This window comes from Purpureocillium lilacinum (assembly GCF_023168085.1).
Source record: "Purpureocillium lilacinum CBS 284.36 DNA, scaffold_1, whole genome shotgun sequence".
Taxonomy (NCBI): domain Eukaryota; kingdom Fungi; phylum Ascomycota; class Sordariomycetes; order Hypocreales; family Ophiocordycipitaceae; genus Purpureocillium; species Purpureocillium lilacinum.
The window spans coordinates 2,432,632-2,447,788 of record NW_027072111.1 but is presented as its reverse complement, the minus strand read 5'-3'; the positions used below and the strand labels follow the sequence as shown (position 1 = coordinate 2,447,788).

The following is a 15,157-nucleotide window of genomic DNA, read 5'->3' as shown; positions in this document are numbered from 1 at the left end:
AGCCCGCTTCGCCCGGCCCGGACTTGACCCGGCGTCGGTGACGGTGGGTGGATGCGCCGTTGCGGCCCCGACACCTCCGAGCAGCCGTCCGGCCGGCGCGTTGGCTGGGCCGGCGGTTGCTCGTATCTCGGAGACTTTAAAGGGTCCAACGTTATTGTCCTGAACAAGGTCTACCAACGGCCCATCTCTCCCCTAATCACTGCTTGCCCTGGCCCCTCCGAAACGATGCCACCCAAATGCAACCACAGCAACCGGGCTACCCTACACCAGGTCGGCCGCCTCGATCCAAGTTCGCAACTTGCCCTCCTCATCGTCGACGCCGTCGTCGAGTCTCCGAGACGCACGCGAGAACAGCCTCTCTCCCCTTTGATGCCTCTTCGCATCTAGTGAGCAGCTTCCGCCCGAGGCTTGCCGACGAGCCCGAAACCCCGCTCTCAGCCGCTCCGGCTGACAAAGTCCGTCCTCTTTCATGTGCCATTGTGAACTCACCACCAGCAACGCCTCAAACACGCGACGGAGACAATGTCATGACACATCTGCGTCGGAACCTCGAGCTTGCCCGCCCGCTCGCCAGCTCCAAGCTGGCCCCTCTCACGCCTCGCCGACGCCAGAAACGCCCGTCCTGTCCACGGGAGGCAAGCGCCATCGCTCGAGGCCAAATCCGATCGACAATCGCGCGGCATAGAGTTTGCGCCATCGCGCCGCCACCCGGGCCCCAGTAGCAACTCAATTCCCGCGGGCGCACAATGCAATGAAGAAGCAAGCACCCCCCGGGGCCGGAAGCAAACGACCGGGCTCGTCTCAGGTAAATTAAAGGGGCGTTTTCCCGCTCGCCGGACTGTACCCGCAACCAGCTCGCCAGGGATCTGCCGTCTACGGAGATCCGGGTCCGTGTAGATGATCTGCCCGCCGGGCCGGGGGACCACGGCCATCACCACCGCATTTTTTTTAATTGCATCTGTCATTTCACCGTAGTCAATGCCTTGGACCTAACGTGGCCGGAGCGAGTTGAGCAAGGTCAGGTGCGCTGCCGGGCAGCATATCGTCCGTTAGAGTTCAAGCCTCGGTGTTCCGTCTCCTCTCGGCGCGCCGGTGCCCGCTCTCAGCCGCGGGCGGGCATCTGTCTGGTGTCGCTCGACGCTTTGAACGGTCCGGCTCGGTCATTGGTGCCAATCACCGACGACGCCGCCGACCGCCGTGACCGGTCCAGGCCCGGAGCATTCTGCGTGGTTGGCAGCGAGACGTCGCCGATGTCGTGCCCTCCCCCCTCAAGTGTGTCGTCGCGGAGAGCGTCACGGGTGCTGTCTCACTGGGCGGCGTGACGGCTCCCCCGACCTCGTATTACCTCGACATGTGGGAGAGGCCATCCATCCGACCAGCCGGCCTGCAACGCCACATGCATCGCGCCGTGGCCAGTGGCAACCGGCGTTCCTCACGGCGCGGCCAGACGTGCTGCGTATTTCTGCGGGCTCTGCATTTTGCATGAACGCGGCCGGCCGGCCCACGCACCGCATGCATCTGCACTCTCCGCGAGGGGTCACCCAACCGCCAGACTTGCCCGGATGCCTCAAAGAAGAGAGCGTCAAATGAGTGAATGGCTTGGGAGAGCGCTCTTCTGCCGAGACAGCGACGATCCTTGGACAATTGCCCGGCTCGCCCGGTGATATATAACGTGATGATGCTCCGTTTTGACTTTCCCTGTCACGTTGATGTGGGACATCCGGCGGCTGGTCTTCCTTTCTACGAGAGGGTGTCGAGGGTCCATCCACGGCCCGTGCTAAGCCCGCCGGCTGCTTCCTAGTAACACTTGCAACAGCTCGTACAAAGTCCCCGCGAACAGGTGTGGTATGCCATGCCCATGTCGTTGGCAGAGTGGAAGAAGGGAAGGGTCGAAAAAGCAACGTCTCAACGTCGCAGGGCGAAACAATCGGCAACGACATGTCTTGCCGTCCCGCTGCAGCTGCCGTCGCGGCGTCAGGCAAACGACACATACCATGAAATAAATTGGATTGCGAGCCTCGACCCCGCCCCTTCTGTTGTAAGAGTTACGTCGTTTGAGACGGACTGGACGTGAGCGTCGATGGGCTTTCGGTGGGCGCGGCGCCGCCGCCCTCTTGGTTGTAAGCGACATCGACAGGACGACGCCGCAGAGGAGGCTGGGGTGAGGGGAAGCGAGGAGGGGGTACCCCGGGCGCGGACATGGCAAAGCGGCATGGCTGACTTCCAACGTGTACATGCCCATGCATCCTGGGATCGTTGTCAGATGAACATCTTCCCTTCGAACGTCTCTGATCCGACTTGTTCTGTTTGCCAGGGAACGCGCAAGCCCAATTGTCACGCGGTGGTTGAAGGTGGGCGCACGGCGCACGCTGCTCCCAAAGCCCTGGGACTCAAGACATTGAAACCGGGCAGGGCTTGAACGCAAGTAGTTCAAAGGCGTATACTCGGCAGCAAACGAGCAGAGGTTGCTGTACCCTGAGGGGTCCACCGCCTTGTATCTTCCTGACTGGTGGTGTGTGATGGCGGCCACGAGCACCCAGTCAAGTCAGACGTGATACCCACGGTGGTATACCCTTCACTTCGTGAAGGACAACGTCGTACAGCCGACGTGCGGCTCTGTACCGGGGGCGTGCGGGGCAGCATGCCCTTGTCGTCGATAAACAGCCTCCCGTCCCGTCCATCTCGACACAGAGCGTCGCGACGCCTCTTGGTGGCTTGCTCGTCGTGGACCCCCGGGACCTGTGATGAAGCAGCTCGACAGTCGCTGTACGGAGACTGTAAAACTCGACAGAGCACCTCAAGTGCTGTAATAGGAGACAGCGAGTGGTTACGGCGTGATTACTCGTGGCACCTTGCTTGTGATCCACGGGCTCCTCCACTCCATCCCCACCTCGTTCCTTGCTCCCGCGCAGCCGACCAACGCGGCCCAGCTCGCCAGGGATACCTGCTCGAGCACGACGTGTCCACCCATCCCCGCCGCCTCGGGGCCAATCCCCCGTGTGCTTTGCTCTGATCGGCGTGCGAGGAGCCAGCCAGCTGGTCGACTCGGCCCTGCACAAGCGACAGCAACGGGCATGGTCAACACTGGCCCTCTCTGTTTTTGCGCGAAGTGTGACCCCCTCTCGCCCTGCGTGTGCGTTTGCGTCTCACTGCTCCCGCGCATGCCGCCGCCGCCGCCCATGGCATATGGCAAATGGCCAGGCGACGAAACACGGCCGATAATGACGTGTGGGCGGGAGAGGCTCAGTCTTCGTAGACCGTGCGCAGCGCAGCGAGGAACGGGGACCTTTGGCGCCTCGCCCCCTTTGGGCGGCTAACTCTGGGCCGAACTCGGGCGCCTCGTCTCCTTGTTTTCTTCACATGTGCGTCTGTCTGTGGCTCCCCGTCTGCCCCCAGGGGCAGAGGCTCGGCCAAGGAGGAAGAAGAATTAAAAAAACCCTCGCTGGTGCTGAACGTGCGCATGTATGAAGACACGACTACGTAAATGGCTGCCAGCTCTTTCCACAGCTGCTGCGACTCTCCTCGGGCTCCTTTGGCCGACGCGGTACTGCAATAATAATCATGGGGATCCGCTCCGTTTGGTGTGCCGGACAAGCGGGCTTCCGAGGGCAGGGGGGTGTGCGGGCTCGATCGCGATGGTGTGTTGCAAGAGAGATGGGGACGGGGGGGAAATTGAGCTGGGAGTGGGAGGGTGGAACCGTGGACCGACGACATTCGCCGAAATCGACATGGATCTCGGCAGAAGTGCCATGATATCAAGATTCGGTCGTCGCAAAGAAGTCGAGGCCGCGAGAGAGTCTTGATGTCGTGGACAGGATGGATGGATGGAGGACCGGATGGGCGTTTCTTTAAATGTGCCCAATGTCGCTTCGGACGCGACGATGCCGATACGATGCCGCGACGGGGGGCCAAAGCAAAAAAGACACAGCCGGCTCGTATTCTGGCCCGGGCGGCTGCTCTGGCTGGCACCCCTTCCGTAGAGAGGGACTCGAGTTGACTCGAATCACAAGGAGCAACCCGTTGGAAGCCCACGGTCGGCGACGCAAAGTGCCAGATAGTATGAGCAGTGGCCGGCTAGCGCGAGGAATGCAGACGGGACCGGCACCCCATGGCGATTCGCATTCCAGCTGCCGGGACATGGCGAACCGCGATGCCCTCTCCGGGGGTCCATCTCGCGGGGTAACGGACGGGGTAGAGTAGATCCAGAATAGCGCGCCAGGTGACCGACGAGAAGATTCAGACCGAGGTCATGAGGCGCCGGTTCTGGACGTGACAATGTCGCGGGCGACGGACCTGGTCTCCCGCCGCTGTTTGCAGGATGGCTGTGCCTGACGACGGTTTGAACGGACCGCGCTCAGGCCCGGACAGGGGTAAGCGCAGTTGCCTCCCGCAAGATTTCCTACGTCTCATTACGCACTCTGTACATACTAGACCGAGTCTCTATCCGGGGCCCGGGTTGCGCCTTGAAAGAGCTCAACGCCGTGAGCGGCGGCGGGAGGACGAGTGTTCGTGACACGTAGCTCCACGGTCGGTAGCAAGCACCATGGGGAAACATGTTTTATCCCAGATGCCCAATTGTTTATCGCGTTTGCTGGTGGCACCCCCCTTGTCGATCCCTCGGCTCTTGGTGACGCCATGGGGCCAGGGGTAGCGCTGCACCAGCGCAAGCCCGTCACAGCGCCGTCGAGACGGCATGGATCCCAAGGTTTGGATTTTTTTTTTGTTCGGTCCTCGTTGCCTGCCCTGTCCTGGCCTTGGTTCGTGCTGGTGTGTGCGTCGCCCATCCATCTTTGCCATCCATCCGTCCATCCCCTGGCGCAGGTTCGTGTTGGCACCCAATCTTGCCAGGCTCGGGGGGCGGAGACTGGGCTGGGCTGGGTTGAGCTGGGCAGCCGGCGCAACCTTGCCGTGGCGGCGCGGCGGCGGCTCCACTGACGCGGCGAACGGTCGAAGTGATGGTTCTTGGGGCAGTCTTGCTGATGCTGATGCTGATGCCGATGTGAAGGCCCGTATTTGGCCGCCTAAACGGGGGCTTGCGCGCACCAGAGAATCGAACCATCCGGCCAAGGCAGTGCTGCGTCTTGTCCGGCTGGCCCGGCGCGGGCACAGAGGGATCCGGCGTTGCATTGTCCGAGGATGAAGCTTATTGTCCGGGGCAACGGGAGACAATGCAGTCGCCGAGCTCGCAGACGTGCGAAGTTGAGTCTGGAAGTTGAGGAATGAGGAATCGCAGGCGTTGCCCTCCCAGCCTTGAAGCTAGCCCTGGAGGACAGTACCTGCCCAGGCGGGCAGCAGCTTCCTCAACCACTGCCGGCTGCCAGCGCCCTGCGCAGCGGGCGACGCGCTGAGCGCCTCACGCGAAGACGCCTTCACAGCTCGAGCTCCAGCGGGGGGCGTCCCCCGAGCCCCGGGCGGCTCCCACTGATGAAGTGAGTGGCCCCACGACGGACTGCCCCGGCTCTGCCCCGGCGCTCCTGTGCTTCCACCTCACACCCACTCACCCCCCTGGCCCTGGAGCCGCTATTCCGTTACGGCAGCCCGGCCGCCCATCCATCCATGGATCCAGTCCATCCATCCATCCCATGCCACCCCCCCTCGGGTGGGTGGTGGTGACGGGGCGGGAGTACGAACGGAGAATGGAAATGCACGCTACGCATCCGTGGGCCGTACAGGTGCCCGCCGCCCAGTGAGGCAGCCGCGGCCGCTGCCGCTGGACCGCCTCACCGCAGTGCTGCGCTGCCCGTATCCCCCTAAGCTCAGTGAGGTCGAGCGCCTCCAAGCTCTCCCTAGGTGCCGCTGGACCGGTCGCAGCTGCACCGCAGGCCAGGCAGGCGCCCGCCGGTGCATGGCGCGGGAGCCATTGGATGGTGCCATGGGCCGGCCTGCACTGCGCCTTTTCCTCTTGCTCCTCTTGTTCCTCCTCCTCCTCCACAACCACCACCACTCTCACTCTCTTGCTCTCTCGACTGTCCAGAGCCTATCCTGCTCTTCACTTTTTGCCTCATTGTTTGTTCCTCCTCCTCCTCCACCCCCCTCCTCTCTCTCTCTCCTTTGTCGCCCGTTTCATCGGCCATCTTGGGTATCGAGACACGCACCGCATCACAGACTCAGGCACACAAAGAAATAACCGCCCGCCACATCTCGAGTAATCCATCCATCAGGGGAAACCCGCCGCCCCTTGGAGCGACGCCCTCTCTTTTTCTTCGATTTCTCCCGCCTTTCCTCGTCCGTCGACGTTCGCTTCCTGACGGCCCGCCCGCACTTGCAATTCAATTTTTGGCGATTGCATTTGGCACCGCTCATCGACTTGACCCAAAACTCTGTTCTGCTTGCGGACCAGCCACTGCATTCCAGTCGGGTGTCCACCAGGTCTCGCTCCCACGCCGCCGCCCTCTCCCGCACGCCGACACGACAGGACGGCCCAGACAAGGCACCCGAGGCCCTGCACGCGTTCCATCGTCGCCGCTTGCTTGCTGTGAATATCAACAAGCCCGCATCCGCCTCCTCGCCCCATCCCCCGTCTCCATCCCCCCCTGGTGTTGGCCCTCGTCCGCCTCAGCCAACGCCGCGCACGCACCAACCAACACGTCGCCGTCGGTGCTCGTCTGCCCACGACACGACTCGATCGCTTCTCGACGCCCTGTCCTGAGTCGGAACTCATCTCGGCCATCCGGGAGACGTCTTGTTGGTCCCCCCCGCGTTCAAATCGACGCTCGGCAACGATCGTCGACTCTTGCCCGCCGACTGGCTCTCCTGCAAGCAAGGAGCCACGACTGCCGAAGCCGACCAACACCCACATCGCCGTGCTCTCATGGCTGCGGGCCTCTAAGTCGACCTGTCATCCGACTCTCTGAAGCGTATTATGTGGTAAACCCTCGGTTGGCCACGACTACGCTCCCGTGAATGTGTACAGCTGGCACCAGTGAGTCCCAAATCCCCCCCAGACCCGATCTCGGTTCCTCACCCGATGCATCTGCAACCACCCGCATCACCCGCAGCAAAGCTGACGATTCGTAGCCTCGTCCAGGACGACTTGACTCTTCACTTCTTGCCACAACAATGGGCTCCCTTCTGAGAGGCGCCCGCCAGCTGGGCCGCGTGCTGCTCGTGGCGTCGGTGCTCTCGACGGCCGTCTCGGCCATCGAAATTGACCTCTGCGCGAGCTTCAACACCGCCGACATGTCCAGAAGTACGTTCTTCCTCCCCCGTTGCAGGTGTATTGGCGCCGTCATGCATGGCTGACTGACGCGTACTCCAGACATCAGCATCTACCAAACCAACGGCCTGTGCCACGACTTCTGCCTGCAGAAGAACCAGGCCTACGCCATCACGCAGGCCAATGGCTGCTGGTGCTCTGACTACACGCCCGCAAAGTCTGTTCAGGTCGGCAAGAGCAAGTGTGACACGCACTGCCCTGCTTTCCCAGCAGAATTCTGTGGCGGCGATGGCGTCTTTGGCTACATTGCCCTCAACAATGTTCTTCCCTCGGGCACGCGGGGCGGCTCCGACCCAACCTCGACCTCGTCTACATCCAAGGTGAGTGCCGCTCTCTCTTTGACGTTATCCATCTTTCTGCACCGCATTGCGTTTTGTTTCCCTGCATCGGTTGCCCTTTTCTACCTAACCGCCCGACGACGCGTCGTCTCCATGGTCGTCGGGCGGCTGGTCCTCTGTGTAGTGGTTTAGCCTCAGTCGTGCCATTACGTTTCTTGTTGCTCCTTTGTTGCATCAGGCGTAAGACGGCAGGGCTGAATTCGTTGCATCAGGCCGAGATTCCAACAGCGACGACGTGGGTGACTAAGACTGTGCAGGACACAGTAACTTCATCATCTTTGCCTTCTTCTTCTTCTCCTCCTCCTCCTACCACTACGTCAAGTAGTAGCAGGACTTTATCCGTATGGCGCGACCCGACCCTCTTCCAAGCCCTCTTCACAGGCCCTAGACCCCGGTGCTGGCTCGAGAGTGAAACGACAGTCACCCAGTTGTGAGAATGCCCGATGCTAATGCCCGCAACTACAGACCTCCGACAGCTCGTCGGATACACCCACCCCAACGACCTCGATGGTTCAAACTGTCACCGCCGGCGGTACAATCAAGACGGTCACCATTGTCCCCACGGCGACGGGCGGCACCGGTGGCGACGCCTCTAATGAACGCACCGGCTCCACTGTCCAGAGGAGCGGGCTGAGCACGGGCGCCGTGGTCGGCATCGTGGTCGGCGTCATCCTCGCCGTCATTGCCGTGGTCGGCATCGCGCTGTTCTTCTGGCTGCGGCGCAGGAGGCAGAACCGCGACGACTATCAGGATGACCCCAGCGTCCGGGGCAGCTCGTCGGGCATGACGGACGGCCGCCCGGAGATGTCCGGGGCTCCTGGTTCTCCGGGCTCGGCCGGCAACCGTAGCAGCATGTTGCAAGTTGACCCGCGCATGGACCCGTTCAAGCAGGGATTGTACGCCCGCAACGGCAGTCATGAGAGCGTCAACACGCTGCGCGACGACCACGACTACTCGCGCCGGATTCAGCAACCCAAGGTGCTCCGCGCGATGAACCCCGATCCCGAATAAGCCGCAGCAGCGGTGGGTTTCCTCTTCTTGGACAACCATTGTAGACGATCACACCCGGTGTCACGACGTACATGAAACACCTTTCCTTTGACACCCCCAAAAGAAACAATTCAACACACCACGACGACGTTTGGTTCTTCCGTTGCATTTTCGAGATACCAGGATGGCGTTGGCACATTCAGAACAACATTATCGGCATAGGCGACGGCCTCTGCGGCTGCGGCTGCGGCGGCCGAAACGCGAAGGGCATCTGCAGCAGATGGAGAGGGTCGAGGCAGCGCCACGGAGCGGATGCGATGCCATGCAGGTCTGCGCTCTATGCTCGGGCCTCCATGGCCACGGACAGACGGACGGCGCCTGAGGGGCTGCACGGCCGGCACGATTGTCCTGGTGGCATTCGAAGACAGACACACTTTTATGGGTCCGAAAGCCTCGGCGGCTTGGAGACACACGGCACGGCCTTGAATAACGAAACGCGATCACGGCAGGCAGTCTCTACCGGCTTGTATGCGACGCGACGCGGTGCATGCACGCGGGGCATGTATTGGAGCGCTTAGATTTGCCCGATACATTGCGGGACAGCGGGAGACGAGCGCTGGCCTTGTTGGCTTTGATGTACATATACCGCAGCAACGAAGGATACAAGCGTACAAATGATGCATTGGCATTGCGCGAGGACGGCACATGGCTCTTGGCGGCGCCAGGTTTCGCTGGCATAGTCGCGGGAGCGGGATAATGGGTCCTCCTACGGATAGGTTTATATGAGCATTGCACATGGAAGGAGAAGCACCGGGCCTGACCGGTCTCTAAATTTGTTTGCATGTGTGTTGCGTCTGTGCATGTGTGCCGGCGTACAGGTACTGTAGTCCGTACGTGGCTGGCCAAGGCAAGGCAGCCCGCTTGGTTGGTGTATCCGTGTATCCGTGTATCCGTCCAACCCTCGCCCAATGTGCGAAGCAAGATGGGAAAGTCGGTGTCTGGAATGTTACAGTCGCACCGCGTCGGACGGCCTGGCAACGCGGTGGCACGTCTCAGACTCGGAGCCATCGGTCCCGAGCGTCGGAGGGACGGACGACGTTACGGGTCGCGCTCGAGGCCGGCCGACGGGGTCACGCAACGGCACTGGGTGACACAAGGCGGCTTGCATCACACACGCATCGAGGGGCGGGGAGGGGGGGCAAGCAAGCAAGCAAAGCAAAGCACGAAGCGAGGCGATGGGGGGAGACAGGGTTACAGGGTTCGAACAATCACGTCACGTCACGCGGCGGGGGGGCGCGGGAGGAGGGAAGCCAGACCCGCATGGATGGACGATGGGAGGTACGTCGCACGCGGTGAGGCATCGGAAGGGGCGCATTGGGTGGGTGAGTGGGCGGGCAAGCAGGCGGGCAGGTAGGTAGTAGGCAGGCTGGGGAGGGAGCAGGCCGATTGGAGTGGGGAGGACGCGGGACGGCGGGCTTGCTTGCTTGCTTGCGGCGTTTGGTCACTTGCGCGCGTCTGTGGTGTTTTGAGTTTAAAGGGTCGTATATGAAAGGAAGATAGATACTAGAGCTGTATGTGTGTGTGTGTGTGTGTGTGTGTGTGTGTGTGTGTTTGGCATGCCCCATGTTTGCGTTGTATGTCTGGTGATGAAGATGATGTGTAATTCAGTATATGGCCTGTAGGTAATTTACATGGCCTGGGGGAGCCCAGACCGAGCGGGAACATGGCCTTGAGGAGGCGACAGAACGCCGTTGTGGTTCGATGCTTGCTTGGGGGTACGTATGTACGTATGTACATATGAATAACGGATAGCGGAGAACGGCGCGAGCGTGGGCGTGGGCTTGGGCGTGGACCCTTGTGGAGGGAGGTGGAAGAATGGAAGGGCGGAACATTAGGCTGACGATATGTATGTGATGACAATGATGATGACGGCTGATCGTGTCGCGGGAAAGGGCGGCAAGGAAGGGAGAGCAAGGGGACAAGGGGCACCAGTCAAAAATATCAGCGCGTGCACCCCGCTCTGAATGAGCATGTAATAATATAGATGCTCGTCGACGACGAACGATGACAAACGAGTCGGACAGACAAGCAGACAGACGAACAGATAGACGGACGTACGATGAAAAGGGTTTCTCCATCTCGGGCTGATGGGCCGAAACGGGAAGGCGACGCAACGTCAAAGCGGACAGACAGCTGAACGGGGAGGAGGCCCTTTGCTCGCTCGCTCGCTCCTTGGAATGGAACGGGCCAACAAGGGAAGGGCGGATATCTGAGACTCGTCGTCGATTTCCTCGTCGCTGTGCGTGTCTCGCGGGAGCATCGTGTGTGTGTGTGTGTGTGTGTTTGTGGCCCTGCCGCGGTGCAGCGTAATAAAACACCCCCCCGTTGCACATGCGCTCTCGCCTCATTACTCTGACAGCATGCAAAGCCGTTTGCTGATGTTGCGCCCGCGTGGAGGTTTGGCGGCGATGGTTGATACTCGGTCCGTCTGTCAGTCCGTCCGTCCATCTGGGAGGCTAGGTATTTTTTTCCTTTAAAGAAACAAGGAGAAGGAGGGAGTCGAGGGGGGGTGACTGGGCGATTGCGTGAAGGGCTTGTGCCTGCGCCTGTGCCTCCAGGAGCACAAGGCGTCCATGCCATGTCCATGCCACTGGAATAGTGAAAATCTACCAACGCATTGAGGGATTGAGATGATCAAGAGTGGCTGGTAGTGAGTAAGTTCGGTACTACAGGTACGTGTATGATACGACTCGGAGTCACCCATGGGGCGAGGAGACAAATCCACTGGCATGGCATCTTCACACATGCAACACGTTAGTTTAGTAAGAGAACTCGCGGTGCGGTAAACTTCGGTATTCATTTGGCAACAAAATCTCGTGGTATCATGTCAAAAACTAAGAACCGCCTCCGCCCATCGGATTCGGCTCAGGGGCATATATATCCGCCCGACTCGCCGGGTTATTCCCAACCATGGGCGCCTGCTCCCTATAACCAAGTGCGACGTATGCCAGACCAGAATACTCTTCCTCGGTCCAAAACACCGTATCCTACACTGGCGCATGCCCCAACCTTTCCGTTGGTGATGCAATCGACTATTTGAGGGGTCCCGCCGCGGGGCGTCCTCATTGCCTCGGCGGCTGTCCCCAGAGCGCGTTCGCCACGCTCGCCTGGGCGCGCGTCCGTCCCGGGTCTTGCTGCCGATACGGATCGTAGTGCTGGTCGTCGCCGTACCCTCTCGGGGACGTGTCTCTCCGCGGCCGCCGTGGCGGGGACCGCGAGTCGTCTCGCCGGTATGCCATCGTCTCCGGGTTCGGCTGCGCGTTGTTGATCAGGCCCGCGCTCTCCTCGTGTGGCGCGCCGCCGACCACGCCGCTCATCTGGTATGGGCCGCCTGGACGGCTGTACGGATGCGTTGGCGGGACGTTGCCGGCCCGCATCGCATCGTACGTGCTCGCGCCCTCCTTGCCCTCGGGCAGGCTGTCCATGTCTAGCGCATCGCCGTGGTTCAGCTTGTAGCTGACGTCCTCCTTCCGCCGCTTGACGCCGCAGAACAGCCAGCGCATGCCGCGCCCAAACGCCTTGACAAAGTCCCACAGGTTGAGCGCATCGACCACGGCCATGATGCCCATGGGGCCGCCGCTCGGGGCCGACCGCTGGTTCTCTCGCGAGGGGCCGCCCTTGTTCGGGTCGGGTGACGGGTAAAATGTGGCAGGCGCACCGGCCACGTAGGGAGCGTAAGGGAACGCCCAGAGATGCAGTATGGCGAACAAAGCCATCTCCACGCAAAGGAGCATCGCGGGGATGCCGACCTTCAGGTCCGGGTACGCGAGGACCTTGTTCGCATGCACTATGTTGAGCGTCGAGGTGCCGACTGAGATGGCGGCCGACTGCCAAAAGGAGAGGAAGACGACAAGCTTGATGGCGACGATTTTGAGGAAGAGCTTGTGCTCGGCGAGGGCCTCCTTGAGCTGCACATAGAACTGGATTAGGCAAAACATGGCCACGGTGACCGCAGCCGCGTTGAGGACAATAATCTTGACAGGGGACGTCAGTGCCAAACAGAATTACACATCGTGCAGGGGCCTTTGTAACTCACCCAAATGTGCCCAAAGACGGGGCTGTTGGAGCTCTCGCAGTATCGCTTAAAGTACTGGGACACAACGGCCGAGATGGTCATGGCAACTCGGATGAAGCAGTAGTGGTAGATGCCGATCCAGATGATGTTGAACCACGTCAGGCCGCTCTTGGGCGTGCGCCAGGGGCCCCTGTCGCCGCCGCAGCACTTTGCGAACCAGTTGAGGGGCCAAACCCAGGGCTTCACGGGGCGCATCTCGCGGAAGAAGTGCTTCTGCGTATGCAGGTCCGGGGCGACATAGTGGCAGATGAGGGCGAAGAAGGAGGCGATGGCAAAGGCCTCGTAGCAGTCAGAGATGACCTGGAAGTAGATGGCGTGCCAGTACCACTCGATTTGGAAGTAAGCCGAGATGGCGTAAACGGGGACCATAAAGAGGATGCGGATGATGCTGCGGCAGTTCCTTGTCAGCGGCCCGGCCGTTGAGTACGGGCAGGGGGGATTCAGAGGGGACCTACTATCGCTGCTCGCGGGGTTGTGTGTAGTGGATGGCGTGCATCCATACGAGGTAGAGGCTGAGGACGGCGGCGATGAGGGTGCAGGAGGCGGAAATGATGCGCGCCAGGTTGTGAAAGTTCAGAGGCCCTATGAGGATGATTTCGGAGCCCGGAGATACTGTCGCCAGTCAGCGTCGCGTTTTCGCGAGTCGTTGCGCTGCCTTGCGCAGCATCGGGGCAACATACTCCTCAGCTCCTCCAGCGTCGAGTTGCATGTCAGATTCATGATGGCGATCGGCTACGAGGGCCGGTGTCGTCGGTGGTTGAGCGTTCGTCGGCCCGCCAGGGGCATCTGGGGTTCTCGTTCGGGGGAGAAGCCCAGGGGACGTCTTTGCCAGAGGTCGTCGCGCGACAGACGTGAAGTGAACCCTTCTTTTAGTTCGAAGCGAAATCGAGGAGAACAAAGATCCGCCGCTCGTTTGCCGGCGGAGTAAATTAAACGAGGGCCGTGCCGGGCCAGCAGCTCGTAATGAATCGAGGGCGGTGCTCGTTCGCCGGGTCGGCCAATGCCTGTGCTTCACTCGTTGATCACGGGCCCGAGAGGCAGGCCCAACCTCGACGTCGTTGCGCGCACGTCTGCCCGTCGCCAAATGCTACGCGCGCACGAGGTGCTGCTCCTCGCTCCTCCTCCAGGCCTACCAACCAACCGGGACCTCTTTGGGTCGGAAAGGAAAAGTCCTCCCACGTGCTTTCGAATCCTTGCGGCGCGTGTGCTCGTTTACGGCAGTTTTGGGTGTCGCAACAGAAAAGGAGGCGGCTGTTCGTTGACGTCGGGTGTGCTTGGCGATCGGGATGGCGTTTCTCGGCGACGCAGGCTTGCGGCGGGCTCGGCTGGAGGGAGGGTTGACGGATGACGGATGCCGGTGGTGGTGGGAGCAACCAAGCTGCAGAGGGTCCGTGACGAAGGCGCACCGAACAAAGAGAGACACCAAGAGAATACAAGAGGGGGACAATCTACCCTCGAGCCAAGGAAGGTACTGCGCGCGCCGACAAGCAACAGCAGCGGCGGCGACTACGGCAAACGGAAAAGAAAATGAAGACGTGAATAGGAGAGAGAGGGAGAGTAGGTGCGTGAGAGGGAGCGCAAAGGAGGGAACCGCCGACGAAATGTCGATGAGCACAGCTGCTGTGAGCCATCAAACCCACTGGTCCAGGAACTGGCGGGTGCAAGTGGGGTGCCCGTCTCGGGGGTGGGATAGGGGACGCCGGACCAGGCGGGAGGTGTGCTGGGGACCGGTTTTTAGTGGCCGCCCACGGAGCTGGGAGGGCCCTGCGGCGCCGCCCTCTAATCTGCCTTGTCGGGGCCTGCTCTCCAGGAGCTGGAGCCATCCACAGCGGCCTCCTGGCGCCTCCAGCTGTGCCTGAATGGACCTATGGATCGACCTATTGGCCGCCTCCCCCCCCGCAAGCAGCCACTGCCGCCGTTGGCTCGCTCGGATGCCCCCCTCCCCTCCCCTCCCAGCGACCTCGGGCCGCCCGAGGCAAACCTGAAGGGGACCCGGACGGGGGAGGGAGAGAGAGCCCCAGCGAGTCGAGGGAGGGAGGCAGTGCAGCTGCCCAAACACTCGGCTCAGGCGCTAAACGGTGACCCAGACGCCAGACGGGACTCTCCCTCCCTCCCGCCTGCTCCTGACAAGGCCGGACCGTCTTCATTCCGGGTCCTCGCGCTCGTCCACGGCCCCGAGGCAGGCAATCAATGAGCGTTCGTCGTCTCCATTCTTCAAACGGGCAGGGCAGTGCAGTCGCTCACTCAGCAAAGCAGCCAGCCATGCTTTGGATCGCTTCCGTTTCAGGGAGCATGGACGTGGCATCTCGCGAATACAAGTTGACCACCAGGTACGAGGTACATTTTCCACCACGGAACGTGCGGTTCGGTTCGCATTTGCTTCAAGCCCCACGCCATTCATGCCAATGCGCAGACATCCGAAAAGCACCATCGTGGGCCATCGCCTCTCGCAATTCGTTTGCCACGTGTATCCTGCTA

General features: G+C 61.3%; 2 protein-coding genes across 2 annotated transcripts; one reads left to right on the top strand and one right to left on the bottom strand.

The window, feature by feature from the left end:
• Positions 1-7,059: 7,059 nt before the first annotated feature.
• PLICBS_000461 (uncharacterized protein) lies at positions 7,060-8,565 on the top strand (the record flags this gene model as incomplete). The annotated part of the gene is made up of 3 exons (XM_018318543.2): positions 7,060-7,189; positions 7,259-7,536; positions 8,020-8,565. 3 exons carry the CDS (start codon positions 7,060-7,062, stop codon positions 8,563-8,565), a joined length of 954 nt encoding a protein of 317 aa, XP_018184068.1.
• A 3,101-nt stretch (positions 8,566-11,666) lies between these two features.
• On the bottom strand, positions 11,667-13,399 carry PLICBS_000460 (uncharacterized protein; the record flags this gene model as incomplete). Its single annotated transcript, XM_018318544.1, has 4 exons — positions 11,667-12,578; positions 12,641-13,067; positions 13,135-13,291; positions 13,360-13,399. The coding sequence occupies 4 exons, from the start codon at positions 13,397-13,399 to the stop codon at positions 11,667-11,669; spliced, it is 1,536 nt and encodes a 511-aa protein (XP_018184069.1).
• Between the last annotated feature and the right edge of the window lie 1,758 nt (positions 13,400-15,157).